Source organism: Zootoca vivipara, chromosome 7 (assembly GCF_963506605.1).
Source record: "Zootoca vivipara chromosome 7, rZooViv1.1, whole genome shotgun sequence".
NCBI lineage: Eukaryota > Metazoa > Chordata > Lepidosauria > Squamata > Lacertidae > Zootoca > Zootoca vivipara.
The window spans coordinates 93,987,885-94,015,313 of NC_083282.1; the positions used below are offsets into that span (position 1 = coordinate 93,987,885).

Below are 27,429 nucleotides of genomic sequence, written 5' to 3' on the forward strand. Positions count from 1 at the left end.
CAATAACCATTCTTTAAATGTTTTAAATACTTAGTTCTAACTTTCTTTAAGTTAGAAAGATTTAAGTGTTTCATTTTACATTTTTGAAAACCACTCAGAAAACAATCAAGTGATTTATAGACCTTGCTAAATAAATAAATGAAATACGGCAGAAAATAGAAAACAGTAGTAGATAAGTCTTTCAGTCCAAACGGAGAGGGCTGCTCTTCTTGATATGGAATCTAGGACTGCATTGAAGCATTCCACTCCTATCTTTTTCAGGGACTGGACCTCTACTCTGTATAGCGTTTTGAGAATTCTGTCCCATTGCATCTGATTTTTATTTTTATTTTGCAAATCACTTCAAGGATTGTTATGAATATAAAGCAGTTAAGACATATTCTAAATAAATAAATAATTTCCATGGGGGGGGGGGGAGTGGAGCCAATTGATTCATAGATCTTCTTAAAAGTAATTACAGCTGTGTAGGAGCCCATTTGCTTCTCCCCGCAGACAAGTTCAAAATACAGGAATGGTGACTCAATGTTCTTGTGACTTAAGGCATTTAATGAATAAATTCTGGCAACACCTTTCGAGAAATGATGATTCCTTCCGTGGAACTCGCTTTTTGTACACCCTCAAAGCCCCTCATTTTGGGTTCTAAATCTCAGCCACCGTAATTCATTCATAACCCAAACAAATAACTTTTTTTTGGCACTTTTACTCCTTCCACCGCAGGTCCTTGGGTCACGTCTTCTCCTTTTTCTTCCGTACGTGGTGGTGACGCATCATGGGTCTCTGTCTCAAGGCAACGCAGGTCTGCCTGCTGCTGCTGTTCTGCAGCTGGGCAGCCCTTTCTGACGGAACCTCCGAATGCATTGAGCCCATGGTGAGGATTGATAAAAAAACAATATTAGTCGGTAAGTGACATAAACTTAAACTTGTTGGATGGACAGGTATGTCTCTCCTGGGAAGCAGTCGATCTGCCATGACTCCCAAACCAGTCGCTTTCCCTACCCTGAGAAAGAAGCAGATGAGGAAGGGATACAGGGATAATCCAGAATGCGGCAGCTAGACTGGTGACTGGGAGCGGCCGCCGAGACCACATAACACTGGTCTTGAAAGACCTACATTGGCTCCCAGTACGTTTCCGAGCACAGTTCAAAGTGTTGAACCTTTAAAGCCCTAAATGGCCTCGGTCCAGTATACCTGAAGGAGCGTCTCCACCCCCATTGTTCAGCCCGAACACTGAGGTCCATTACCGAGGGCCTTCTGGCGGAACCCTCATTGCGAGAAGCCAAGTTGCAGGGAACCAGGCAGAGGGCCTTCTCGGTAGTGGCACCCACCCTGTGGAACGCGCTCCCATCAGATTTCAAAGAGAAAAACAGCTACCAGATTTTTAGAAGACATCTGAAGGCAGCCCTGTTTAGGGAGGCTTTTAATGTTTAATAGATTATTTTATTTCATTTTTCTGTTGGAAGCTGCCCAGAGTGGCTGCGGAAACCCAGCCAGATGGGCGGGGTATAGATAATAAATTTATTATTATTATTATTATTATTATTATTATTATTATTATTATTATTATTATACTTTTGGTGGGGGAGAAAGACCCTTATTCCCTTTGCCAGGCTCCTCCGGAACTGAGGATGTAGCTTGCTCAGACTCAGAGAAGCACACCATAAACTCAGCAAAAACCTAGCTCCCTAGGGAGGCAGGCCAACGACCACTGGATAAACAGACTCAGCTCTTTGCTGAGACAACATCTTCTGAAGCTCAGCGCTTCTGAGCTGCTCCGGGAGATCTGCCTTCACCTTTGCCTGCACTTGACTCGGCCAGCCTTCTTGCCTGGCTAGACTAGACCGGCTTGACCAGATTCTGGCTTCCGCTTCCTCTGCTAGCCCCACGCTTCAAGAGAACGGGAAACATACCTCCCCAAAATCAGCTCCAATTCAACTCAATTAAAATGATTTAAATGGGAATAAAGCACATCTTTCTGTTTTTGTGGTCCTTTCGAGACAGATCAGATTTTCATACGAGACAGGCACATTAGCACTCTCTATTCCCTATCCCGAACAATTCCCCCATGTCTCCTGTTATAAAAGGAAAAGCTTGCAATGAGCTGAATTAATCAATCCACAGTTACAGGTTAGTTAGACAAGCCCACTCACCCCTTTGCGTGTGGCGGCATTGTGGGACGGAGGAGGCTTCACTGGGGCCCCGACGTGGGAATAAATGCCTTTATTAACACCGAAACATTTAGTATCCTCAAATGTGAACCAGACACATTCTCATATTCATATAATTTAGGTGTTGTTAATATGTCTGTGTAACCTCTCCAGATATGCTTTTTTAAAATAGCAATTGTTTTTATTTATAGCAATTGTTGCTAAAATTATTTTTCTTGATGATAGCAGACTGTGTATTATGGCGGAAGTTGCAACACATAAGATTTATTGGATTCTTTTGTGTAGATGGATATTTTGCAGAATGAACCCTTGGTTTCTTTATTGTTGTTTTTATTGAGAAAGTTTAGAAGAATAGAATAATAATAATAATAATAATAATAATAATAATAATACCTTTATTTTCACTGTACAACCTGTGTAAAATGAAATTAATATACAATGAAATATAGCTCCTTCAGGGGCAAAAAATTAGTATAAATATCCTTTCCTTTGAGCATCTGCCCCTTTTTTCTTTCGAGAGGACTCGTATCACCTTTTGTGTGTGTTCCAGCCTTGGTGATTTAATAAGGGCTTCTCAGTTCTGCATCAGTATTCTAGATTTATAGTGTTAGGTTATATTTCAAAATGTATATAAGCTATTTCATAATGCCCTTGCTAACATCGATCTCCTCTTCTGTAATGCTTGATTAAGTTTCACTTAGTGAAAGTAATGTATTTGCTTAGCCTATGAGTCTAAAGACTCCTCCTTGAATCCAAGATTCTCTGTGTGCTGATACAGAAGGGGACCAACTCTCCCCCTCGGCAGAGGGAATTGAGGTGGGAAACATAACAGTCAGACGCGGCCTCTGCTGCATAGAAATCAGGCTCCCCTCCGAAAAGAGCAAATCTGTCACTGAGCCATCACGGTGTAGCACCACTCTCACTGGGATGTCTAGGGGGGGGGGAAATGGTGAAGTCATCATGTACCCAAACCCTAAAAGCGAGCTTTACAAAGCCTGGTTTAAAATCTTGGTTAAACAAGAACCCTGATTAGACTTAACTGTTTAATGGGGGGGGAATTTAGAGAGAGGATGTCCTGCTAATAAGCTAAACGGAGGCTGGATGGTGACCTTCCAAGGATTCTTTAGCTGAGATTCCTGAATTGCAGGGGGTTGGACTAGATGCCCCTTGGTGTCCCTTCCAACTGCACAGTTCTACAATTCTAATAGTAATGGAGGAATGGCCTTACCTGTGGGCTGTTTCATGGTGAGCTATGGCAACCTGGCTCTGCAGGTCTAATTCACGAGCTGCCAAATCTCTTTCAGCTGCCAAAAAATCCATGACTGAAAGCCACATTCTGGAGGAAATGGCAGAGTCTGCGACCAAAAACCAGGGTGGCGCGAAAGCTATCAAAGGCATCAAAGGGTGAGGCATTTTGGGGAGGGGGGCTATGTCAGCCTGTACCAACAGGAAGCGGACCTGGCATGCCAGTGCTCTAGTACAAATGTGTCGAGAAGACCTTCTTCTCTGGCGATCCCTCGCAGCCGAGTAAGATTGTCTTCCATGAATATGGTTTTAACGGTGTGTCCGTAGGTGACCATGGAGGCCAGTTCTGGATCCACACGTCCCTCCACAGTGGGGACATTGGTTTCCAGGCGGGAGTTGATCACGGTGTGGGTTTGCCAAACATACCTTCCTCTTAGCACATATCTCCCTTGCATCCTGAGTTTGAGCGTCTTCAAAGCCCATGACACCTTTGGTAAAGGCTGTTTTCCAACTGGAGCGCTCGCAGGCCAATGTTTCCCAGTTGTCGGTGTTCATACTACATTTTAAAGATTTGTCTTGAGACAGTCTTTAAACCTCTTTTGTTGACCACCAGCATTACGCTTTCCATTTTTAAGTTCAGAATAGAGTAAGGTTACCAGATTTTTTTCAATGAATCCGGGGACACTTTTCAACTTCAATAGATTTTGTGCGGGGACTGTCTCAGAGAAACGGGGAGGTCTGGTAACCTTCAAATAGAGTACTTGCTTTGGAAGACGATCATCAGACATCCGCACAATATGACCAGTCCAATGAAGTTGACGTTGAAGAATCATCGCTTCGCATTGGTGATCTTTGCTTATTCCAGTACACTGGCATTAGTTTGCCTGTCTTCCCAAGTGATATGAAAAAATATGTAAAATATGTAAAAATACATATTTACAAGTGCAGCTTTCTCCCGATTGAAGTGCAGGGAAACCAAAATACTCGTTTACAAAGCTATTGTACTACCAACCTTACTGTATACTTGTGAAACACGGACCACTTATAAACGCCATCTCCAATTCTTCAAAGTATTCTATCAACGGTGTCTCCGAAAAATTATACATATCACTTGGGAAGACAGGCGAACTAATGCCAGTGTACTGGAAGACGTTGAGAAGACTAACACATATTTTAACTTGGCCCAGGGAATGCTGTCCCTGTATGCAAAAACTATAAGTGACAGCCTTTTCCAATGACCTGAAGGGGCAGGGGGGGCTCATTTGGAAAGCGCTGTCCTGTCACACAAACATTTGGGGAGGTATGGGGAAGGAATTTGATTTAAAAATGTATCGACTGGGGTAACAGGGTCTATAAAAATGCATACTTTATTGGGGATGGGTAAATATAACAATGCATTATATTAGGAAAAACTGCTTTGCCAAAAATATGTCAATTTGGCAAAAGTGCATAGAAGCCTGTGCAGATTAGGATAAATTTTCCCCACGGTGCTGATGATATTTTGTGAGGACTTTTTACAGAACAAACAAGTGATGTGGAAAATATAGACTAGAAATAAAGAGAAGCTGATATATTTCTCCTAATTTATTCCCAAATGTGTTGCATTTTTATTTTATTTTATTTATTAAATTTCTATAACACTGTCCGCCCGAGGATCCCAGGGTGGTTAACAAGATTCCACCTAAACATTAGGAAGAACTTCCTGACAGTAAGAGCTGTTCGGCAGTGGAATTTGCTGCCAAGGAGTGTGGTGGAGTCTCCTTCTTTGGAGGTCTTTAAGCAGAGGCTTGACAGCCATATGTCAAGAATGCTTTGATGGTGTTTCCTGCTTGGCAGGGGGTTGGACTGGATGGCCCTTGTGGTCTCTTCCAACTCTATGAGTCTATGATTCGATGAACAATATAAAAACACAAAAATGCATAATGTAGTAACAAACAAAATGATTACCTCCCCCCCACCACCACCCAGTTTTTGTTTTTGTGTCCCAGTGTTTCCCCCCCGGAAAACCCGCCTTTTACCATTGAATCAGAGCTTTACGCTGATGGCCGTTCAGACTCCATGCCTGCTCTCTCCATTGTCAGAGCGCATTTCTCTCTACTGTACTTCAATGCATCATGTCTTTTGTCCCCTAGGCTGAAAGTTACAGATATCCAGCCCCCCGAGCTTGAAATGAAATTGCACGAACCTGCGGACATGGAAATGGACTTGGGATCTCAGATAACAATTGCTGGGAAAAGGTGAGCAAGACCTTGCGTCCAAAGACAGGGCAAGATCTCGGGGGGGGGGGTTCGGAGAAAGACAGGGCAACAGTCCAGAGAGCTCTTTTAGGCGATCCCAAGGGTGCACTAGGGTCAGGGGTGGACAACATGGTGCCCCCCAAATCTTGATGGGCTCACTTCTCATCAGCTCCAGTTGGCAAGTTGACAGGAGATCTGGAGGCGACCACAGCCAGACCCTCAAAGTGTTCCTATTTTTCAGGGACAGCCCCAGATTTCCAGAAGCCATCCCAGTTTCTGATTTGATCCCATGATGTTCCTTAGAAAGGTAAAGGGACCCCTGACCATTAGGTCCAGTCACAGACAACTCTGGGGTTGCGGCACTCATCTCGTTTTACTGGCCGAGGGAGCCAGCGTACAGCTTCTGGGTCATGTGGCCAGCATGACTAAGCCGCTTCTGGCGAACCAGAGCAGCACATGGAAACGCCGTTTACCTTCCCACTGTAGCGGTACCTATTTATCTACTTGCACTTTGACGTGCTTTCGAACTGCTAGGTTGGCAGGAGCTGGGACCGAGCAACGGGAACTCACCCCGTCGCGGGGATTCGAACCGCCGACCTTCTGATTGGCAAGCCCTAGGCTCTATGATTTAACCCACAGCGCCACCCACGTTGGGACATCCCTAATTAAGGGACCGCCAATCTAGGATGGCTGCATTGGAATGGTGGTCTCGTTTTCTCTTTTTCTCCAAACAACAGCAGATAAGCTCACAGTTCGCTTCCTAAACTCAAGTGGCTTTCTCTGTGCAGAGGCCGTTCTTAAATCTTCCACCGAAAATGTTTAGATGCCTCTATGCACCTGGGAAGCATTCCTGATTGCGAGGAGGTATCTAAGAATATTCAGTTCAGGATCCCCTTCAGACTATGGTGCTCAATACACAAAAGCCTGAGAGGAGTCTGACTCTGCACGCGTAGGAAGGCTGCATGTCCCTGTGCCTTTTCCCCCTTTTTCAATTTACAATTTGCAAACCACTTTTTGTCCAATAATCCCTAAGCAGTTTACAGAGTACAATTTGAAATAATTATCAACAGCGCGTTCTTTCTTTTTTCCAAAAATGTTTAGGGGTACTCTCATTTTCCTACTCATATTGAAATACTGCCCCTCAATGAGGCGTCAAACTTAGATTCACAAAACGTTTAGGGGTATGCGTACCCCTGCGTCCCCTCAGAAAAAAATAAGCACTGACTATACAGATAAGACCAGTGAGATTAACATCAGATATGCGCCATTTGTTTTCATGCGAATTCAGGCCCGGAGACGCATTCTGTCTCTTTTTCCTCTGGCAGTAGATTCGGAATTTAGACAACGGCTTGGTCACTGTGAAGTGTGAGGAAGGGCCAGGCATGTCAGAAACTGCTCTCCCTAAGAAACCAGATTTCATTTTGTGCAGCTTCATAGGTGGCACCATGGAGATCACGGTGAAATCACGAATGAGAACCATCAGCTGCATTGAATACGATGCCAATAAAGAACTCAAGATGAAAGTAAAACAATGCACTGTGGAGCTGATAAGCTGCAAAACCAACCTCCCTAGCAGGTGAGTACCAGCAAGAAAGAACTGATTCAAATGAAGAGTTTTGAATTCTGCTCTGGCCAGCAGTCCAGTCCTGAGTATGCAGAATAGGGGTGTTGTCTTCCTGCGTATTTAGACAGCAGGCAGCATCCAGTCGAAAGGTTTCCTGTCGCTATTGATCTGCAAGGTACAGTATTCCCTAAGCAGGCAAAGCTGCTCTGTGTTGCCGGTGCCATGTCTTAGGACCCAGACTGCCCCTGGCAGAGAGGACAGGGACAGCAGAGAAGAAAATTGTGTTTGTCGTCATCATCATCATCATCATGAATTAAATTTCTATGGTGCCCTTCATCCAATGATCACAGGGCAGTTTGCAATAATAGAACACAAAATGTAGTAACAACAAAAACCAATACGCCCCACCCCCAGTGTAAAAGGCCATAGATCAGGGGTCGGCAAAGTTTTTGTGGCTTGGGCTGGTACACGGTCCCGCAGACGCCGCGGTGGGCCGGAGTGTGTGTGTGCACACACGCATGCGCAAACACTATTTTCGGTGCTCCTTCCAGCATGGAGGAGGCGTGCGCCGCTTCCCACTGGCTGCAGGAGCTTCCTGCAGCCAATGGGAAGCCGGCCAGCGTCGTGGAAGGAGGTCCCTGCTCTGCTCCGCACCAGTTTAGCGCAGCGCACGGGAGCTGACCGAGCGGGGGGTGGGAGTCCATGGGCTGGTTAAACGACCCCCATGGGCCGCTTGTGGCCCATGGGCCTTAGGTTGCCGACCCCTGCCATAGATTGTTTCATTAGCTAAAGGCCTGGGAGAAGAGGAATGTTTTTGCTGGGTGTTTAAAGACGTGCAGTGAAGACACCATGTGAACCTCCTTAGTATGTGTAAGAGGAAGGGAGTACAGGGAACCCCCTCCTCTAATCAGGAGCAGCTCATCGACTAGTAGTCATGAGAGCGCAGACTCGGCAGAGGCTAGGCAGGGAATGGGAAGAGGGAGTCTGGGAGAGCATGAGCCCCACAGCCAGGGACGGAGGGAGGAGAGCAGGGGGGAAAGGGAAAACATGGAGCGCAGACCTTTGCCCCCGGTTCCGGAATTAAGGAAAAGACGGAAAGGGAGGAGACTGTCCGCGCCGCACCTTTTATGTTGGAAAAGGGGGAGCAGGGGGGCAGTCCCGGATTCTGCATCGGACTGAGGAGACCTGTTTCCTGACATCCCGTTACACTGTACATAGAGCGCACCAATAAAGATTGTTTAAAGACAAGCAGGTGCCGAGTCGTTACTCTAGAGTAGCCGCAACGGCCTTTGACAGTATGCTTTCAATCAGAGGTTAGAGAACAAGTCATGATTTGCAGGAGATATCTGTACAGTGGTACCTCTACTTACGAATTTAATGCGTTCCGAACGCACATTTGTAAGTCAAAAAAATTTGTAAGTCGAATCCCATAGGAATGCATTGGGAGAAAAAATTCGTAAGTAGAAGAAACCCTATCTAAAAATTCGTAAGTAGAAAAAATCCCATCTAAACCGCATCCAAGATGGCGGACGGAACTCCGTTCGTAAGTAGAAACATTCGTAAGTAGAGTTATTCGTAAGTAGAGGTACCACTGTATTTGCTTCCCAGCCAGGATAAAAGCAGCTTCCCTGGAGACTAGGGTCGGGGTGTTGGCACAGGACAAGTGGAAGTGAGGACAAGCTGTTAAATACCCTCTGGAGGAAAAGGACATTTAACACCCCCCCCCAAAAAAAACAACACCTCAATTCATTGGTGAACAGAAGATTCCTGGGCTGGTTTCAAAACCTATGAGGATGGCTGTTTATAAATGGCAACTCTTATTAAAAACAGCCCCATACATAGGTTTTGATACCAGGAAAGAAGTGATTGCTCTTGTTCTCAGCTTAGATAGATCTCCCAACACCTCGCGTTCACAAAGTCCCTTTCCCTCCCCACAGCATGCTTCCGAAGATTGTGAACAAATTCCTTAATTCTACCCTCCAGAAAGTCCTCCCCGGCATGGTGAGTCTGATGGACCTGAAAGAGAACTTACCAGGGGGGGGGGTTGTCTGTTGAGGTTGTGCAGAAATATGCTTGGTGCACAGATCACATGAAAACATGTTAATAGCAGCTGAGTTTGCTTCAATGCCCTTCGGCTTTTTCTCTCTCTTCTAGATGTGCCCGGCAACAGACAAAGTGCTCTTGCACATGGAGGAGAAAATGAAGAAAGCATTTGGTAAGCTTAGCTGGCATCTTCTACGCCAGCCTTGGTCAACCTGTGTGCCCTCTGGAAGTGTTGGTCTTCAGCTCCCAGCCAGTGAAGTCCAAGAGGCCTGGGGGCACCAGGTTGACCAAGGCTGTTTGTTCTACACTGCTCCTTTTAACCCTTAAAAACTGATGGCTCAGTTCAGGTCAGTGCCCCAGGTATGTGGCCAACTAGGACTAAGATGACCCACAGTGATCACAAGCTTTATGAATTAAGGACCCTGTTCATTCTGCTATATAACCCAGGTGGTTATCTGAATATGTATTTAAACAAACAGCTCCTCCAGTGGTCCTCAACCTGTCCACAGTTCTTTCCACTTTGACTTACTTGCCATGGAAATGCTGAGCATTGCAATGGGAATCTTGCAACTGAGCATTCAGCAGAGAATGTACACACTCATTTTTCTCAGACTAAACTCAGAGTGACTGAGCCGTAGCTTTGGAACAGAGCTCAGGCACCAAAGCCTGGCCTCTGACATCCTTCTTTCTTAGCAACCTCTTCTGGCTTATCATAGAATCTATGACAGAGCTGGAATCATAGTTGGAAGGGACCCCAAGAGCCATCCAGTCAACCCCCTGCAACGAAGGAATCTCAACTAAAGCATCCATGGCAGGTGGTCTTCCAACATCTGCCTAAAAACCTCCAAGGAAGGAGAGCCCACCACCTCCCCAGGGAGACCACACTTACCTTTCCTCCGTTCTTTCCAGGCACGGCCTGCGGTTTAAAGCTCAGTATCCACATACCCTTGTTTTTGCTCTGGGCTTTCCCCACGAAAACCTGCTCTTTAAAACTCAATCGGAGCAAACAGCAATCTGAGGGAAACCCAAAGACGTTTGCTCCAACTGAGCGCTAAAGAGCGGGTTTTTGCAGGGAAAGCTCAGGGCAAAAATAATGTTAAAAAAGATTTGGACCTGGAGCTTTCAAGCACGGACGTGTGCCTGGAAAGGGCAGGGCAAAAGGTGAGTGCAGATAAGCCCTGAGTCAGATCTTTTCATGGAGGAAGACATTATTCTGCCAGGGCAGTAGCTTAAGGACTTAGGAATTGCCTTGCTGGAGTGGACAGGCTTCCAGGAAGCCTCAGGCGAAGGCAGTAGTTGCTTCACCCATGGTTATTTGCCCTGTCAGATGCTGCAAATCATTTCCCATGTCATTTCCCCAGAGGAATGCCCTATTGGTGATCGGGGAACAATACAGTATACAATGAACGGGCTGCCAAAAGTACATGAAGGCGCCTTGGACATGAAGTTCAAGGTAAGTGTGGATGGCTCTGCTGTGTGCCAGTTATATCTTCTTGTACTTAGTACAACTTTTCGTGATCTTTCAGAGCCTTCCCCCTTTCTATGAAACGAAGGCTCTTAAAGGAGCTAACCAATAGGTGTTCCCATTCTGCAGCCTGCACCCCATGACTTTGACAAAGGCAGAAGGTTATAGGAACATGCGGCAAGCCCTGCTGGATCACACCAAAGGCGTGTCTAGTCCAACATCTCGTTAGCCAGTTTTATTTGGAATCGTGGAGTCATAGAATTGTAGAATTGGAAGGGACCCTGAGGGTCATCTAGTCCAACCGCCTGCAATGCAGGAATAACAGCTAAAGAATGCATGACAGATGGCCATGCAACCGCCGCTGAAAAGCCTCCAAGGAAGGAGAGTCCACCACCTCTCGTGGGAGACTGTTCCACTGTCAAACAGCTCTTAGCATCAGAAAGTTCTTCCTGACTTCAGTCAGAATCTCCTTTCTTGTAACTTATAACCATTGGTTTGAGTCCTACCCTCCGGAGAAGGAGAAAACAAGCTTGCTCCATCTTCCATATGACAACCCTTGAGATACTGGAAGATGGCTCTCATATCACCTCTCGGTCTCCTCTTTTCCAGGCTTGTTGTTGTTGTTGTTGTTTAGTCGTTTAGTCGTGTCTGACCCTTCGTGACCCCATGGACCACAGCACGCCAGGCACGCCTGTCTTGCACTGCCTCCCGCAGTTTGGTCAAACTCATGTTCGTAGCTTCAAGAACACTGTCCAACCATCTCGTCCTCTGTCGTCCCCTTCTCCTAGTGCCCTCAATCTTTCCCAACATCGAGGTCTTTTCCAGGGAGTCTTCTCTTCTCATGAGGTGGCCAAAGTATTGGAGTTTCAGCTTCAGGATCTGTCCTTCCAGTGAGCACTCAGGGCTGATTTCCTTTCCTTTTCCAGGCTAAACATTCTTAACTCTCTCCACCATTCCTGATCATGCTTACTTTACAGACCCCTATGATCTTGGTTGCCCTTCTCTGCCCCCCTTCTAGCTTGTCAATATCCTTCTTAAATGGTGGCGTTCAGAACAGGAGACGGGACTGCAGGTGGGGTCTGACGAAGGTGGAATAGAGTGGGACTATGACTTCCCTTAATGAAGAAACAAACACATTTCTATACCGCCTTTTAGCCCCAAAAAGTGCCCCCAGGGTGGCTTATCATGATAAAATATAAATGCAATTAAAAAAGAGCACCCAAAACCAAAACAAAACAGATAAACAGAACCATAACTCAGTGGTGGACTTTGGGCTTTAATATTTCAGTGGTGCCCCATGCGATGCCAAAATTTCTTACCCAGCCTTCACCGTAAGATTCTAGCGCAGGTTATAACAATTAAAAAACACAATATTAAAAGCAATTTGCAGTCATAAGCAGTGCTTTTTTCTGGGGATACACAGGCGTACACATACCCCTAAACATTTTGTGAATCTTTGTACTTTTGTTCATTTACTGTATTTTCCCTGATTTGAACTATAAAATGGTGGTTTTCTTGAGTCAAAATGAGAGTACCCCTAAACATTTTTTTTAAGAAAAAGAGCACTGGTCATAAGAATAGATTGGGTCCTGAAAATATGTATCTGAAGTGTCAAAGGCCAGGGCAAAGAGGTGCATGTTCAGCATACAAGGGAAACTAGATAATGAAGGAGCCAGGTGCATCTCTTTGGGGAGGGAATGCCACAACCTCGGGCTGCCACAGAGAAGGCCCCGTTGAGGAGGATGTAATTCGCCCACATACTTGTAAATGACCAAAAGAAAAAAAGATGACCAAGGTCTTGCATCCCATCGAATGTATATGTGGATTACGTTTTTGGGTTCTTTTCAAATGATGCAACCATTATTCTTACTTTCTCCTTCAGCCCGTAGTCCGAGACAGAGATGGAAATGAAATTGCAAACGTCTGTGAAGCACCAGGCTCTGAAGTTTCTTACTCAAGAGGTGATGGCATCACTCAAGTCGTCATACCGACGGCTATCCTGAACACTGTGTTGGAACTATTCAAGAAAGACATGGACTGTGACGCTACTAGAGACTCGGTGAGTGAGCAGATTTGGATTCCTTGAATCTGCTGGCATGTCAACTTCTGTGTCTGTAACAGAATTTCCTTTAACGGCGACGCACCATTAATTCTGACTGGAGAAAGTGAGCGGTGGCTGCTGTGGTGGGTCAGAGCAGAGGTCCTCCTGCCCTCCTGGGGCAAAGAAGACCAGTGGTGAGGTCAAGGCTATATGGATGAACCAGTGGAATTGGCTCTGTTGGCTCTGACTTTGCAACTGCCCCGCCTAGGGATGGGAGTAAATTTCAGTTTCTTGTAGGTTCTCATATTTCTGGTCTTCAGTCTTCAGACGCAGCCAGAGATCAGGGATATCAAGAGGTAGGAAGTGGATGGAATTTTGCTGAGTGGCACTTTGAGGCAAGCAAGAGTGGATAATCTGAAAGCGTTCACAACGAGAACTGCTGGTTTTAGGTTCTTTTTTTGTTACTGGAGCCATCTAGCTGCTTGCAAGCTTTCCCGAATTTGCCATTTGATGATGGGTTTGTACCTTTCCCACTTACATTTGCTAATACAGTGGTACCTCTACTTACGAATTTAATGCGTTCCGAATGCACATTCGTAAGTCGAAAAAAATTGTAAGTCGAATCCCATAGGAATACATTGGGAGAAAAAATTCGTAAGTCGAAGCAACCCTATCTAAAAATTCGTAAGGAGAAAAAAATCCTATCTAAACTGCATCCAAGATGGCGGACGGAGCTCCGTTCGTAAGTAGAAACATTCGTAAGTAGAGTTATTCGTAAGTAGAGGTACCGCTGTAATGGTTTCCATTGACCAAGCCTAGGCTCCACCACTTCTGAAAGCAGAATCTCCTGCTTTTGTGGCATCTCTTCATGTTGCTCCCCTTGGCTCTGCCTTTGAAACAAGCTACTTTTGGATGGAGCCACGGCTGCGTTTAAAGCACTCATCTCCTCCTGCCCATTTAATGTGGTTTTCCCTCACTCTTTTGGCAGGTTTCTGATCTAACAGTGGGCAAGATGAAAGAAATGATACCAGGGGTGAGTCCTCACTGCTTATCACAACACTGCCCTCTAAATCCGGCCCAACTGCCTTCTAAATCCAGCCTGCGGATGGTCCAGGAATCAGTGTGTTTTTACATGAGTAGAATGTGTGTTTTTATTTAAAATGCACCTCTGGGTTATTTGTGGGGCATAGGAATTTGTTCATTCGTTCACCCCCCCCCAAATATAGTTCGCCCCCCCCCCACAAGGTCTGAGGGACGTTCTGCTGCCGATTCATTGTGAAAGCCTCACATCTTCTCAACCAATTGACAAATGATCCGAAGAACTCGGTATAAGAAGAGCACCTTCTGGATCAGGCCAATGGCCCATCTAGTCCAGCATCCTGTTCTCACAGGGGCCGGCCAGATGCCCATCATGGAAAACCTGAAAACGCTTCCACTTGCCCCACCGCTACTCCCTGGAGTCGTAACATAACGTCAATCGGCTTTTCTGCAGAAACCGGGGTCAGGGACAGCATCCAAGCAAAGTACCACAGAGCCTTAGAGAAGCATTTTCATCTTCAGACAACGCAAGCTTAATGATAGGTTTCCAAAAACGAACATGGTGCAGGTTCTCAGAATGCACTCAGTATTTCCCCCCACCCCCAAACAGAAAGTGCCAGAACAGAAGAATGATCAGCATCTTAAATATAAATGTAATGGGGCAGTTGAAAGTTGTTCGGGGCTGACAGCACAACACGCTGTATTTTCTCCAAAGTTCTAGTTACAGGTAGGTAGCCGTGTTGGTCTGAGTTGAAGCAAAAAAAAAAAAAATCTTCAGTAGCACCTTAAAGACCAACTAAGTTTTTATTAAGAAGTGTGCATGCACACGAAAGCTCATACCAAAATAAAAACTTAGTTGGTCTTTAAGGTGCTACTGAAGGAATTTTTTTTATTTTTCTCCAAAGTGTTTTTCTTTGGTCTTTAATAACATTTCATATCCCCCACTATTAAAAAAAAAAGGCCTTTGGCAAATATTGAACGGGTGACGATACCTGAGTCAACAGAGGAGGAGGAGGAGGTGGAGGACTAAACTTGGAATCAGAATATTGTACCTGCAAGAGCTTTTGGTTCTCTGCTTCCTTACAACTGCTGGTTTTCATTGCATTCTGACTTCCTGCAGCTTCCAGATATGGACCCCTCAAAGAATGCAAAGTTGGAAATCAGATCTGTAGAAACGCCCAAGGTTCGCATCGAAGATGGCAAAAGTATCATGGCAGTCCATTCGACCATAGACGCCAAAACAGATCCAGACAACGAACCCATCTGCACCATCGACATGGTAGGCAGAATTTAGGTCTCCCTCCTGACATGTTTTACTTGTGCTGTCGCCCCTGCTGGGCTTCCCCCCCCACAAGGCCCCCCCCTGCCCCTCCCCAAAACATATTCAGGATTTGAATGAACTGAGCAGGTATTTCCACCCCAGGTTTTCCAGATGCCTGGTGCCATGTTTTAGAAAGTTAAAAACAAGTCCCTTGCTAGTTCGCACACCAACAGCTGAACACTTCTTCCTTCCTCTCTCCGCCCCCTCTCTCTCGCACGCACCCACACCCCTTTTAAACTCAAATTTACAAATCAAAATTAAAAGTTCCACATTTTTTTCTCCCTCCGCTGCAGACTTGTGTCACTTTGGAAGGCAATGTGCTCACTTGGGCTTCCTTCTGTTGTTCCATTGCAGGTGCACGAATGGGATGTTGGCTATGAGCAGGTCGAGGACACAATGAAAGTTTTCTTGCAACCAGAAACGGGCAGGTACTGAGCTGAGCACTCTTCCTGTCCTTCAACAAATCCTCAGTTGAAGAAGATGGTCAGGGGCCTTCTCCAAGTCTATGGCTGTTTTTATACATGAGGTTTAAAACTTTGGTTTTTTTCTAGGGTTTTTTTTCTCGGCCCTTGGAGACACTCCATTCAAACCCCTTAAACATTCTCCTTAAACATTCTTTTATTCCATTTCTTTTATCACATTCCTTGTTATGTGAAATATAATAATAATAATAATAATAATAATAATAATAATAATAATAATAATTTATTATATATACCCTGCCCATCTGGCTGGGTTTCCCCAGCCACTCTGGGCAGCTTCCAATTTCAGTGGCAGTTCTGATCATTGTGGACTTAAAACCTTGATTAGTCAATCTGCTAATTAGCATCACAATTCCTGCTTCCCTTCAGTAGCAGAGAGGGCACAGTTCATGGCATTTTCCTCCCACACCCATGAAGACCACCACCCCCCCCCCCATTTTGGTGGCATACATGAGGCTGGGCTCCCCCCCCCCATAAGGTGTTCCTTCCCAATCCATATTTAGGCTCAGAATCAGCTGAGCAGGTATTTCTACCCCGTTTCAGTTTTGCTGGCATCCAATCAGCGATCTGTTACATTGCATCCTGTCGTTTGCATTTTCTGTATACAAGATACGGTACATACTCTTTACACCAAATAGACACTTTTCAGTTCCGTTTGATGCGTTCACTAGGAAGACACGATTTATGGGTGAATCTTTTATGAAGTACATGTATTTTCACATGTACTTCTTGTACACCAAAAACCCCTAGCAAAATTTGTGCTGTCCGACTGGGGGTTCTAGTCCAATCCAAAAGCAAGTTTGGGAACGTTGGATCAGGTTGGTCCTCTCCGAAAATGGAATGAAATGAATTCCTTCCTCCCTCAAGCTCTCCACACCTTCCTCTGCATCGTGTGAAGGGGAGAGGGACTTCCTTTTGTCTGTCTTGAATCTACAGCCCTTTTGTGGAAGAAGTACGGGGCGTTGAGGAAGGATTTGAAGGGAGGTGAGAGGAGGAAAGCAGCAGTGGAAATCTTCAATATGACAAATAATGAAATATCACTAAGCACAAGAAAGCAGCCATGGAGGAAGCAATGGAGACACTGGCATGTCCTATCATGCGGCCTTTCTTTTGTTTTGCAGGACCACAGCAATATCTATGACTTCTCCCTCAGGCGGCGACATTAATGTAAGTGTGAGGTTGTCTTGGGCTCCTCAAGAGCACACACGGAATTGCTGACTTATCTCTCGAAGGATTTAAGGCAGGGTGGGGAACTTCAGGTCCTGGGACCAAATATGACCTTTCAGAAACATCGCCTAGACCACCCCTGCCTCTGCTCTTCTCCCCACCCTTGAGAATCTGGAGATGAAAATTATTCAGGAAATACAGTGGTACCTCTACTTACGAATTTAATGCGTTCCGAACACACATTTGTAAGTCGAAAAAATTTGTAAGTCGAGGCAACCCTATCTAAAAACCCTAGAAAAAATCCTATCTAAACCGCATCCAAGATGGCGGACGGAGCTCCATTTGTAAGTAGAAAAATTCATAAGTAGAGTTATTTGTAAGTAGATTTACCACTGTAGTGGGTTTAGCCCTGTGAGAGATTCCCTGGTATACAATCACATGCAGCCTGAACAGGAATTCTTCAAGATGGCGGGTCCCAGGAGGTTGTGCCTCATCATCTCAACAGGCTTTCTAGAGAATTCCCACATTGTGCTCCGGGAACTTTCCCCCTTCTAACTTTTGCTCCAGTCTGATCAGTGATCCAAACACCTGCCTTGCCTGTGTGTAAGGTCTCAGGTTTGATCCCCGCTGTAGAAATGATCTCAGGCTGTGGATCTCAGCCACGGGAGTGAGGCATCCAGGGCCGTCTTAAGCGCCCCTGGCGCCGTGGAGCGACGGATCCCTCCCGCGCCCCCCTGCCCCGTTTCCCATCGTGGTGGGCGGGCGGGCGGGCGCAGCGCGGTTGTCGAACCGGCGGACCGGGCGGGCGCAGCTCGTGGCGCCCTCCTGGCGGGCCGGCACCATGGTGCCCTGCACCACCGGGGGTCTACCTAGAGCCGGCCCTGGAGGCATCCCATCCATTTGTCTTCTGGCACAAAGCAACTTCCTCTCTTATACTAATGATCCATACTTAGGAGGCACCAACTCACCAAGAAACTTGCCTGGCTCCGTCAGCAATGGAAGCCCCCCAAACTCAGAACAGTATTTCAATGGAGTAGGCTTCTTAAATATTGTTTTAATTCTATTAGAGTTTAATTACTTTTCAGCAATGAGCCTTTTTATGCTTTCATATTTTATCCATGTTGTTTTAATTTCTCTGAGCCATCTTGATTCCTGGTTTGAGAAAAGGGCAGGATAGATAGAGGAGTTGTTGTTGTTGTTGTTGTTGTTGTTGTTGTTGTCGTCATCGTCATTCCCTTACTTGAGTGTAGGGGACCAACACTGATTTCATGTGCAGTTTCTGTATCAACCATAATGAAGACTTCCTCTTCCTCTTGTTTTAGGAAGACCAACTAAAGGAATATCTGCAGAATGCCATAATCACCACTTGCATCCCAGGGATAAATGGTAAGAACCTTTGGGATATTTGCTCAGGGTTGCCATATTTCAAACAGTGAAAATCTGGACAGAAAAGTTGTTGACCTTGTTGTTGTTTTTTACTGTTGCACAAAGTTGTTGAGCTGTTTGGGCAAAACTGCTGTTTTTAAGGAAAATCACCCAAAACTACACTGCTGACATGGGTTGCCATATGTAGGGATTTCCCCAGACATTTTTTTTGTGATTTCCACCCAGACACTGCTTCCGATAGCAGTATTCTCGATCTGCCCGGGAGGGCTCATTCATATGTACCTACATTTTGCTTCATGCTTTCTAGGCCCAGGTCCACGTTTCCCCTGCCTGAGTTCTCTTCGCCCCTCCCCTTTCCCTAGAAAAACCTGCTCTTTAACTCTGAATCAGAACAAATAGCAATTTGGGTTTTCCGGAGAAGGGTCTTGGCAGTGGGATGACTTCACCCTTCAGTCGTAAGGGAGACGCCTCCTGCACAGTTCCTTCCACTCGCTCTAAAGCCAACGAGACTTTCTTCTTTGCCCTTTCCAGATGCCCTGGAAAAGAACCAGATGAAAATGCCCAACCTGATGGGGGCTGACTATGGTCACCCTGAATTCAAGATGATGGAGGTCAGTGTGGGGCAATGCGCTTGCTAACCTTGCATTGGCTTTTCATTTCTGCGTGGTTGTCTGATGAACAAGCAGGCTGGTTTTAGCTCTAGTTTTAGCTGAGACCCCTGGCATTGCAGGGGGTTGGACTAGATGACCCTCAGGGGCCCTTCCAACTCTGCAGTCCTACGAGTCCATGACCCCTGTACTCCAACCACATAGAAACAGCCTGAACTTCGTGTGCTGTGTCCCGTTGGTGTGGTGGTGGTGGCATGTGCTCCCTTTCTGATACAAATACTCTGCAGAGGTGAGGGGCACAAAAAAAAGGGGGGTCAAGGAGGGTCAGTTGGTGTGTGAGAGATGTCCCTATTTCCATTTGAGGAATATTGGAGGGTATGATATTAGCCGTGCCCCCAAATGGATTGAGAACAAGATCCAGAGAGGAATCATAGAATAGAATCATAGAATCATCATCGACTTGGAAGAGACCACAAGGGCCATCCTGTCCAAGCCCCTGCCAAGCAGGAAACACCATCAAACCATTCTTGACATATGCCTGTCAAGCCTCTGCTTAAAGACCTCCAAAGAAGGAGACTCCACCACACTCATTGGCAGCAAATTCCACTGTCGAACAGCTCTTACTGTCAGGAAGTTCTTCCTAATGTTTAGGATGGCCTGATTTTTTGGGTGAGGGGCAGATTGAGGCCATGGGGCAGATTGGGTGGTGGAGAGTTGTGCACAGCCCTGGTAGAAAGGACACATAGAGCCCTTGTTTTTTTAAATGTGGCAATTAAATTTTAAACTAATGGCTTTCCCCCTCCACCTTGGCAGGGTCATGTGATCCTTGAGGTGGACCACAGCAATGTCGAGGACGATTCCATGATAGACTTGGAGAAGTTTAAAAACTTAAAAATGGCTGTTTAAAAAAGAGGCCAGAGGCTCCTCTGTGCACCAGCATCCCAGCCACGTGATCCAAAACGAAAGCAGCACATCCACCTAGATGTGGGTCCCTTCCAACTCTACAATTTGATCTGGAGTGTTCAGTGATTGGAGAATTCTTCTTCCTCGCCTGCCTGATGAAACCTCACCCCCATTTGCCAGTCCTCTAGGCTGTTACTCTCTGTCCAGAGGCTTGGAATGATATTTTGCGGGTTCCTTCAATAAAAAAAACCCCACCTCTTCTGCATTCCTTTTTCTTTCCTTGGGCGAAAAGCCTGCCAGAAATCTGTGGATGTTCAGAAACATGAAGGTCATTTCAGTGAGTTGGGTTCAGTGTCCACGCAATTCTGCAAGCAGAAGCAGGCAGTCTTTTCCAGCGGTTCACTATCGGCTGCTTCCTGTGAGATTCTGCTCCATTATTTATTTTTTAAAAGACATTCATATACTGCTTAATCGCTCACACTTATAAGCTGTGGACACAAAAACAAATCATACATGAAATGAAATGAAAAAAACTACGGTATATCATAAACTAAAACACTGTTGTCTTTGTCCATGAAGTTTGACACGACTAAACAACGACAAAAACAACTAAACAACAACAAATACTGAAACACTACCTTAAAATGCCTGATGGAACAAGAAGATTTAAGTCATGCGCCCAAAGTTCAGCAAGGAGGGTGTCTAACCGCAGTTGGGAGACAGATCCACAGGCTTGGGCCCACAACACTGAACAGATGGCCTCTAGCAGTTACAAGATGTTGTTGTTTAGTTGTTTAGTCGTGTCCGACTCTTCGTGACCCCATGGACCATAGCACGCCAGGTACTCCTGTCTTGCACTGCCTCCCGCAGTTTGGTCAGACTCATGTTCGTAGATTCAAGAACACTGTCCAACCACCTCGTCCTCTGTCATCCCCTTCTCCTTGTGCCCTCCATCTTTCCCAACATCAGGGTCTTTTCCAAGGATTCTTCTCTTCTCATGAGGTGGCCAAAGTATTGGAGCCTCAGCTTCACGATCTGTCCTTCCAGTGAGCACTCAGGGCTGATTTCCTTCAGAATGGATAGGTTTGATCTTCTTGCAGTCCATGGGACTCTCAAGAGTCTCCTCCAGCACCATAATTCAAAAGCATCAATTCTCGATCAGCCATCTTTATATTCCAGCTCTCACTTCCATACATCACTACTGGGAAAACCATACCTTAACTATACGGACCTTTGTCGGCAAGGTGATGTCTCTGCTTTTTAAGATGCTGTCTAGGTTTGTCATTGCTTTTCTCCCAAGAAGCAGGCGTCTTTTAATTTCGTGACTGCTGTCACCATCTGCAGCTTTTTTTTTTAGGATACACCCAAAATACACACAATTGATTGACTTGCCTAAGATTCAGCATAAAGTGCCACCTTTCGGAAATCCACCCGGATGTCAATTCCACCTTTGAAATCCCAGTAATGTCCAGGACAATCTGGGTGTATGGCAGCATGACGACACATGCATTTGGGCCATGGGTGCCACAAACGGAGACAGCCCCAAATGTCTCAGTTATTGGGATGGGATATAAGGGATCAGGTAGTCTTGAAAAGAAGAACATAAAAAACAAGAGCATAACATCTGCTGGATCAGGTCAATGGTCCATCTAGTTCAGCATCCTCTTCTCACAGCGGTGAACCAGATGTGTGGGGGGAACCTGTAAATGGGATTCAAACACAAGAGCAACTCTCCCCTCCTGTGGTTTCCAGCAACTGGGATTCAAAAGCATTTCTGCCTCTGACTGTGGAGGCAGAGCAGAGCCATCCTGGCTAGGAGCCATCCATAGTCCTCTCATCCTCCATAATTTTGTCTCAACATCATTAAAGCCATCCAGGTTGGTGACTGTCAGGGTTTGTTGTGACTACTCTTGAGTAACGACCATCCACATGCTTGTCTTTCAGACGTTTTTATTGGTGCACATTATTTACAGTGTAACGGATTGCTCATTTCATGTCTACCCGCTCGAGTCAGACTCCTGCACTAAACTCTTCCGCGTTTTCGACCAGCATAAAAGCCTCGGAACTGAGAAGCGCCTCCCTTTCCTTCTCTTTCTCAGTTCCGGCGTCGGAGGTACGGGTCTTCTGTCTGCCCTATTCCTGTCCACTCTTTCCACCTCTCGCTCTTCCTGCCTATGGAGCAGGGGCTCTCCAGTGCTGCCAGAGCCCTGGCACTCCTTCTCCGCTTCCTGACTCACCTCTTCAGACCCCTCGCTCTCATGACTGCTTGGAGACGGGCTGCTTCTGATGGGGGGGGGTTTCCTCTGTAATCCCTCCCCCTTACATCCACCCCCCCTCCAGATATCTGAAGAAGTGTGCATGCACACGAAAGCTCATACCAAAATAAAAAACTTAGTTGGTCTTTAAGGTGCTGCTGGAAGGAATTTTTTTATTTTGTTTCAATATTTTTATTATTATTTCTACCTCACCCATCTGGCTGGGTTGCCCCAGCCTCTCTGGGCAGTTTCCAACATGTATAAAAACATAAGAAAACATCAAACATTAAAAACTTCCTTCAGGTGTCTTTTAAAGTTGCGTAGTTCTTAATTTCCTTAATATCTGACGGGAGGGCATTCCACAGGGTGGGTGCCACCACCGAGAAGGCCCTCTGCCTGGCTCCCTGTAACATCGCTTCTCGCAGTGAGGGAACCAGCAGAAGACCCTGGGAGCTGAGCTTGAGTGTCCGGGCTGAACGATGGGGGTGGAGATGCTCCTTTAGGTATACAGGGTCAAGGTCATTTAGGGTTTTAAAAGTCAACACCAACCCTTTGAATTGTGCTTGGAAACGTACTGGGAGCCAATGCAGATCCTTTAAAGGTAAAGGGACCTCTGACCGTTAGGTCCAGTCACGGACGACCCTGGCGTTGCACGCTCATCTCGCTCTGTAGGCCGAGGGAGCCGGCGTTTGTCCGCAGACAGCTTCCAGGTCATGTGGCCAACATGACTGCCACTTCTGGTGAACCAGAGCAACGCACGGAAATACCATTTATCTTCCTGCCGGAGCGGTACCTATTTATCTACTTGCACATAATAATAATAATAATAATAATAATAATAATAATAATAATAATAATAATAATAATAAACTTATACCCCGCCCATCTGGCTGGGCCTCCCCAGCCACTCTGGGCGGCTTCCAACAGAAATATTAAAATACACTAATTTCTTAAAGATTAAAAGCTTCCCTAAACAGGGCACTTTGACGTGCTTTCGAACTGCTAGGTTGGCAGGAGCTGGAACCGAGCAACGGGAGCTCACCCCGTCACAGGGATTCGAACTGCCGACCTTCTGATAGGCAAGCCCTAGGCTCTGGGTTTAGATCACAGCACCACCCGTGTCTCTTTAGGACCCGTGTTATATGGTCGTGGTGCTGTGGATCTTTTCCAGCCCAGGTCCTTTGCACAGTTTCCCCTTTGTGAAGCCTTTGCCCAGGCCTCTGGCTCTTCAAAGTGGCTTTTTCCAAACAGGAGCTGCTTCCCAGGAAGACCCTGGAAAGGTCACCACCGGGGAGGGACAGGACGACATGCCACTTTTGCAACGAAGCTTCACCACCTCCATCATCACACACGCCATGCCACGGCTTGTAAGCAACCCAGTGACCTTTATCGCAGCAGTGGCATCCTCCTTGTTACGTGGATCTGGCTTCAATCCTAATGAGGATCAAAGGCCTTGATAACATGATACAGCCCTTGTCAGCAAACCATTGTGCACCTTTCTCTCTCTCTCTCCTGCTCTGGCACCGAAAGTCACGGAGCTTGCAAAGTCTCAGCTGGGACAATGGCCGCCTGTAATAAGCTCCTTGTCACCTGAGCAGAACCTCGTGGCAGCAGCGGCAAGGCTTGTTTGCCCGGAAGATCAGCTGTTCCTCTGAGCCTGAAAGGGGTTGGGGACAAGCCAACACTTTGCGTATCAGCCCTGCTGCCCATCAGAAGCAGAACAAGGCCCTCCTGTCTCCAGGGTAGAGGGATTGGAAAAGAGTAGCTTTAAAGGGGAGCCGGAGAAAGGAGTGAATGAATAAATGGTTGATCCCATTTCTATGGAGTATAGCATCTAGATCAAGGGAAGTAATAGTACCACTGTATTCTGCTCTGGTCAGACCTCACCTGGAGTACTGTGTCCAGTTCTGGGCACCACAGTTCAAGAAGGATATTGACAAGCTGGAACGTGTCCAGAGGAGGGCAACCAAAATGGTCAAAGGCCTGGAAACGATGCCTTATGAGGAACGGCTTAGGGAGCTGGGTATGTTTAGCCTGGAGAAGAGAAGGTTAAGGGGTGATATGTTAGCCATGTTCAAATATATAACAACAACAACAACAACAACAACAACAACAACAACAACAACAACAACAACAACAACAACAACAATTTATTATTTATACCCCGCCCATCTGGCTGGGTTTCCCCAGCCACTCTGGGCGGCTTCCAACAGAAAAATAAAACACAATAATCTATTAAACATTAAAAGCCTCCCTGAACAGGGCTGCCTTCAGATGTCTTCTAAAAGTCTGGTAGTTGTTTTCCTATATAAAAGGATGTCATATAGAGGAGGGTGAAAGGTTGTTTTCTGCTGCTCCAGAGAAGCGGACACGGAGCAATGGATTCAAACTACAAGAAAGAAGATTCCACCTAAACATTAGAAAGAACTTCCTGACAGTGAGAGCTGTTCGGCAGTGGAATTTGCTGTCAAGGAGTGTGGTGGAGTCTCCTTCTTTGGAGGTCTTTAAGCAGAGGCTTGACAGACGTATGTCAAGAGTGCTTTGATGGTGTTTCCTGCTCGGCAGGGGGTTGGACAGGACGGCCCTGGTGGTCTCTTCCAACTCTATGATTCTATGATTCTATACTGCCCTTCCTCCCATCAGAGTGCAGAGCAATGAACCACAGAGAAATGCAATCTAAAAATTACATTTCTAAAATGAAAAATGCAAAGCAATGCCAGTTGCTGACATTCCAGTAAACACATGAAACATCTATGCATGTATTTATGTCCATGGAATTGCAGAGTTGGAAGGGGCCATGAGGATCATCTAGTCCAACCCCTTGCGGTGCAGGAATCTTTTGCCCAACATGGAACTCGAACCCACAACCTTGAGATTAAGAGTCTCATGCTCTACTGACTGAGCTATCCCAGTATGTGTGTATCTATAACTTCTTTTAAAAGGACCCCCCCCCATTAGAACTCAGGATAGTCCAGTCAGAAGAGCATGAGACTCTTAATCTCAGCGTCGTGAGTTCGAGTCCCATGTTGGGCAAAAGACTCCTGCATGGCAGGGGGTTGGACTAGATGAGCCTCAGGGGGACCTCTTCCAACTCTACAATTCTATCATTCCACAGATCTTCAAACCTTCCCAGGGCATGAAAAGAACAGCTCCCTAGTTCGTGTCGTTTGCTTGGCAGATGCAAAACTTCCAGCAGGGCACCGACGCACCTGCCCCCCAATTTCTGTCTGAGGATGCACCCATCCAGGGTCTTGAGGGCTCTGCCCTGCCCAAGAGAAGCCAATCCCAGCCCTTCTGCATGAGGCTGCATGGCAAAAGGGGAGGAAGCAAAGCGAGAGCTCTAAGGGAAAGGAACTGTGTGGCAGGAGGAGAAGGAGGTGGAGTTGGCCAACATGACCATTTTGGTTTCTCTCCATTTCTTGGTTTTCTAAATTCATAAATGTAGGTTGTCTGCCCAAGGGCAGGGATCGCCTTATTACTTATTTTTGTCAGTTGCTCTGAGAGCCTTCTTTGGCTAAGCAAGGAGACACAAATGCAGTAGCTCAAAGGTCAAGGAGCCCAGTCCTGGGCCAAGCAGAGCTTCTTCCACTAACACATGGCAGCAGACCTGTCTCTGGAATTGCCACATGCTCCTTTTACTGGCCCTGTTTTTCCTGGAATGCAGGAAAAAAGGAGGCAAAACTGCTCCCTGCCTTGCAGATTCATCTCCCTGCCAGGAAAAGCTTCTGTTTAGTTTCTGCATGGCTGGTTGCTTTCAAAGGTGCAGGAGCAGAGCTCTGTTTAAAAAGTTAAGAGGTGATCAATAAAGCAGATTTATTGAGAGGCATGTTTTGTTTTCACATTTTTGAATGACAATGCAAATGGTGATTTTTTTCCTTCAATCTGTCCACTGTACTATAGAGGGGACACTATAGAGGGTGCCCCCCAGTTGCCCCTTTCTTCCTTCACATGCCATTTTTCAAAATAAAAAAATTCCTTCAGCAGCACCTTAAAGACCAACTAAGTTTTTATTTTGGTATGAGCTTTCGTGTGCATGCACACTTCTTCAGATACACTGGAAACAGAAGAGTCAGACCCTTATGTATATACAGAGGGTGGGGTGGGGGGTGGGAATGGGTGATGGGCTGATGGGAGTGGTAATCCTGTAGATGGCTGTTAATGACTGCTGATGACTACAATTGGTCCTGCGGGGGGAAAGCCCTTGCTTTGACTCAGACCAACACGGCTACCTACCTGTAACTATGTCATTTTTCACTTCACTCAATTTCTTTTTTCCTGGACAAGCAAGGTCGTTTGACATATTATTGGATCAGGGCAATAGCCCATAGAGTGCAGCCTCCTGTTCTCCCAGCGGTCAACCAGATGTCTGTCAGAATCCTGCAAGCAGGATTTGAGCACAAGATAGCTCTCCCCTCCTGTGGTTTCAAGCAACTCTTGCTTGGAAGGACAACGGCCTCCACAGCTGGTAGATGGCATAGCCATCCTGCCTAGCAGCTATTGGTAATTCCTTTTGCTTAAGGCCACGGTGCATTATGGATCTCCGAGGGCTGTTGCGCAGAAAGCATGAAATCAATGCTTGACCCCATCCTGCGTAAGCCCTGGTGCAAACAAGGCCATAATCCCTTAAGTACTGTGGTCAGCGTCTGATGCTAACTCTTGCTTCACCAACCCCTAGCATGGAACACGCAATCATGGCAGGAATGATTGACGTGGCCCCTCGGGAATTGGCATCCCAGATTAAAGTTGAACCAAATACACCTCCTTAGATGTTCAATACACATTGCTCAACGATTTACACAGCTTTTCAGATTTCTAAGGAAATATTTGCATTGGACATAAATCGCAAACCACTTGCTATTTTACACCCAAGCAAATATCATGAGTTGTCCACAAACAATCCAGTTTTCCTCATTCCTGACACAGATATTAGATATATAAGGACCACATGCCGTGGCTCTGAAGCATCTTCCTCCCTGAAGGACGGCAACAAGTGAGGAGCATCTTAGGACGCCTCCAGCTGAGTCAGGTAAGAGATGAGACTCCAAGGTTTGCGTCTCCCAAAGGAACCGCTGAGTTTGATTTCGCAGCTTGGAAGGGATCTTGCGAGCGCTGGTGCTCTAAGGCTGTGACCAGTTCAGTTCATATTTGGATGCGAACCTAAGCCATTCTCACATCTCAATATGATATGGGTACTGAAACACAGCTGTCTTTGAGATGGCCACTTCCCCACCTTTTGTGACACAGTGCAAAAATTAGGGAACAGGGTGCAGAAGGATACCTATATTAGTGAAGAAAAACATACAAAATGCATTAAGTGGAGGAAAATTCCTTGCAAAAATGTATCTCTTGGACAAAATGGCATGGAGGAATGCACACTAGAATGTGAAAGTATTTTCAAGAGGACTTCAAAAAAATGGCAGAATAATGTAGGAATGTGCCAACTTAAGACTGAAAAAGAAGAAGAGAGAAACCGAGAGACTCCTAAACTGATAGATTTGTCAATCCTTGC

At 46.0% G+C, this 27,429-nt stretch overlaps 1 protein-coding gene across 1 annotated transcript; it reads left to right on the forward strand.

Annotated features, from left to right (window-relative positions):
- Positions 1–769: 769 nt before the first annotated feature.
- Positions 770–19,668, forward strand: LOC118088395 (BPI fold-containing family B member 6-like). Its single transcript, XM_035122010.2, has 15 exons — positions 770–899; positions 3,470–3,569; positions 5,543–5,647; positions 7,077–7,223; positions 9,149–9,212; positions 9,366–9,426; positions 10,616–10,707; positions 12,602–12,778; positions 13,749–13,793; positions 14,919–15,077; positions 15,474–15,547; positions 16,723–16,768; positions 18,091–18,154; positions 18,686–18,765; positions 19,576–19,668. The coding sequence occupies exons 1-15, from the start codon at positions 770–772 to the stop codon at positions 19,666–19,668; spliced, it is 1,437 nt and encodes a 478-aa protein (XP_034977901.2).
- Positions 19,669–27,429: the final 7,761 nt, after the last annotated feature.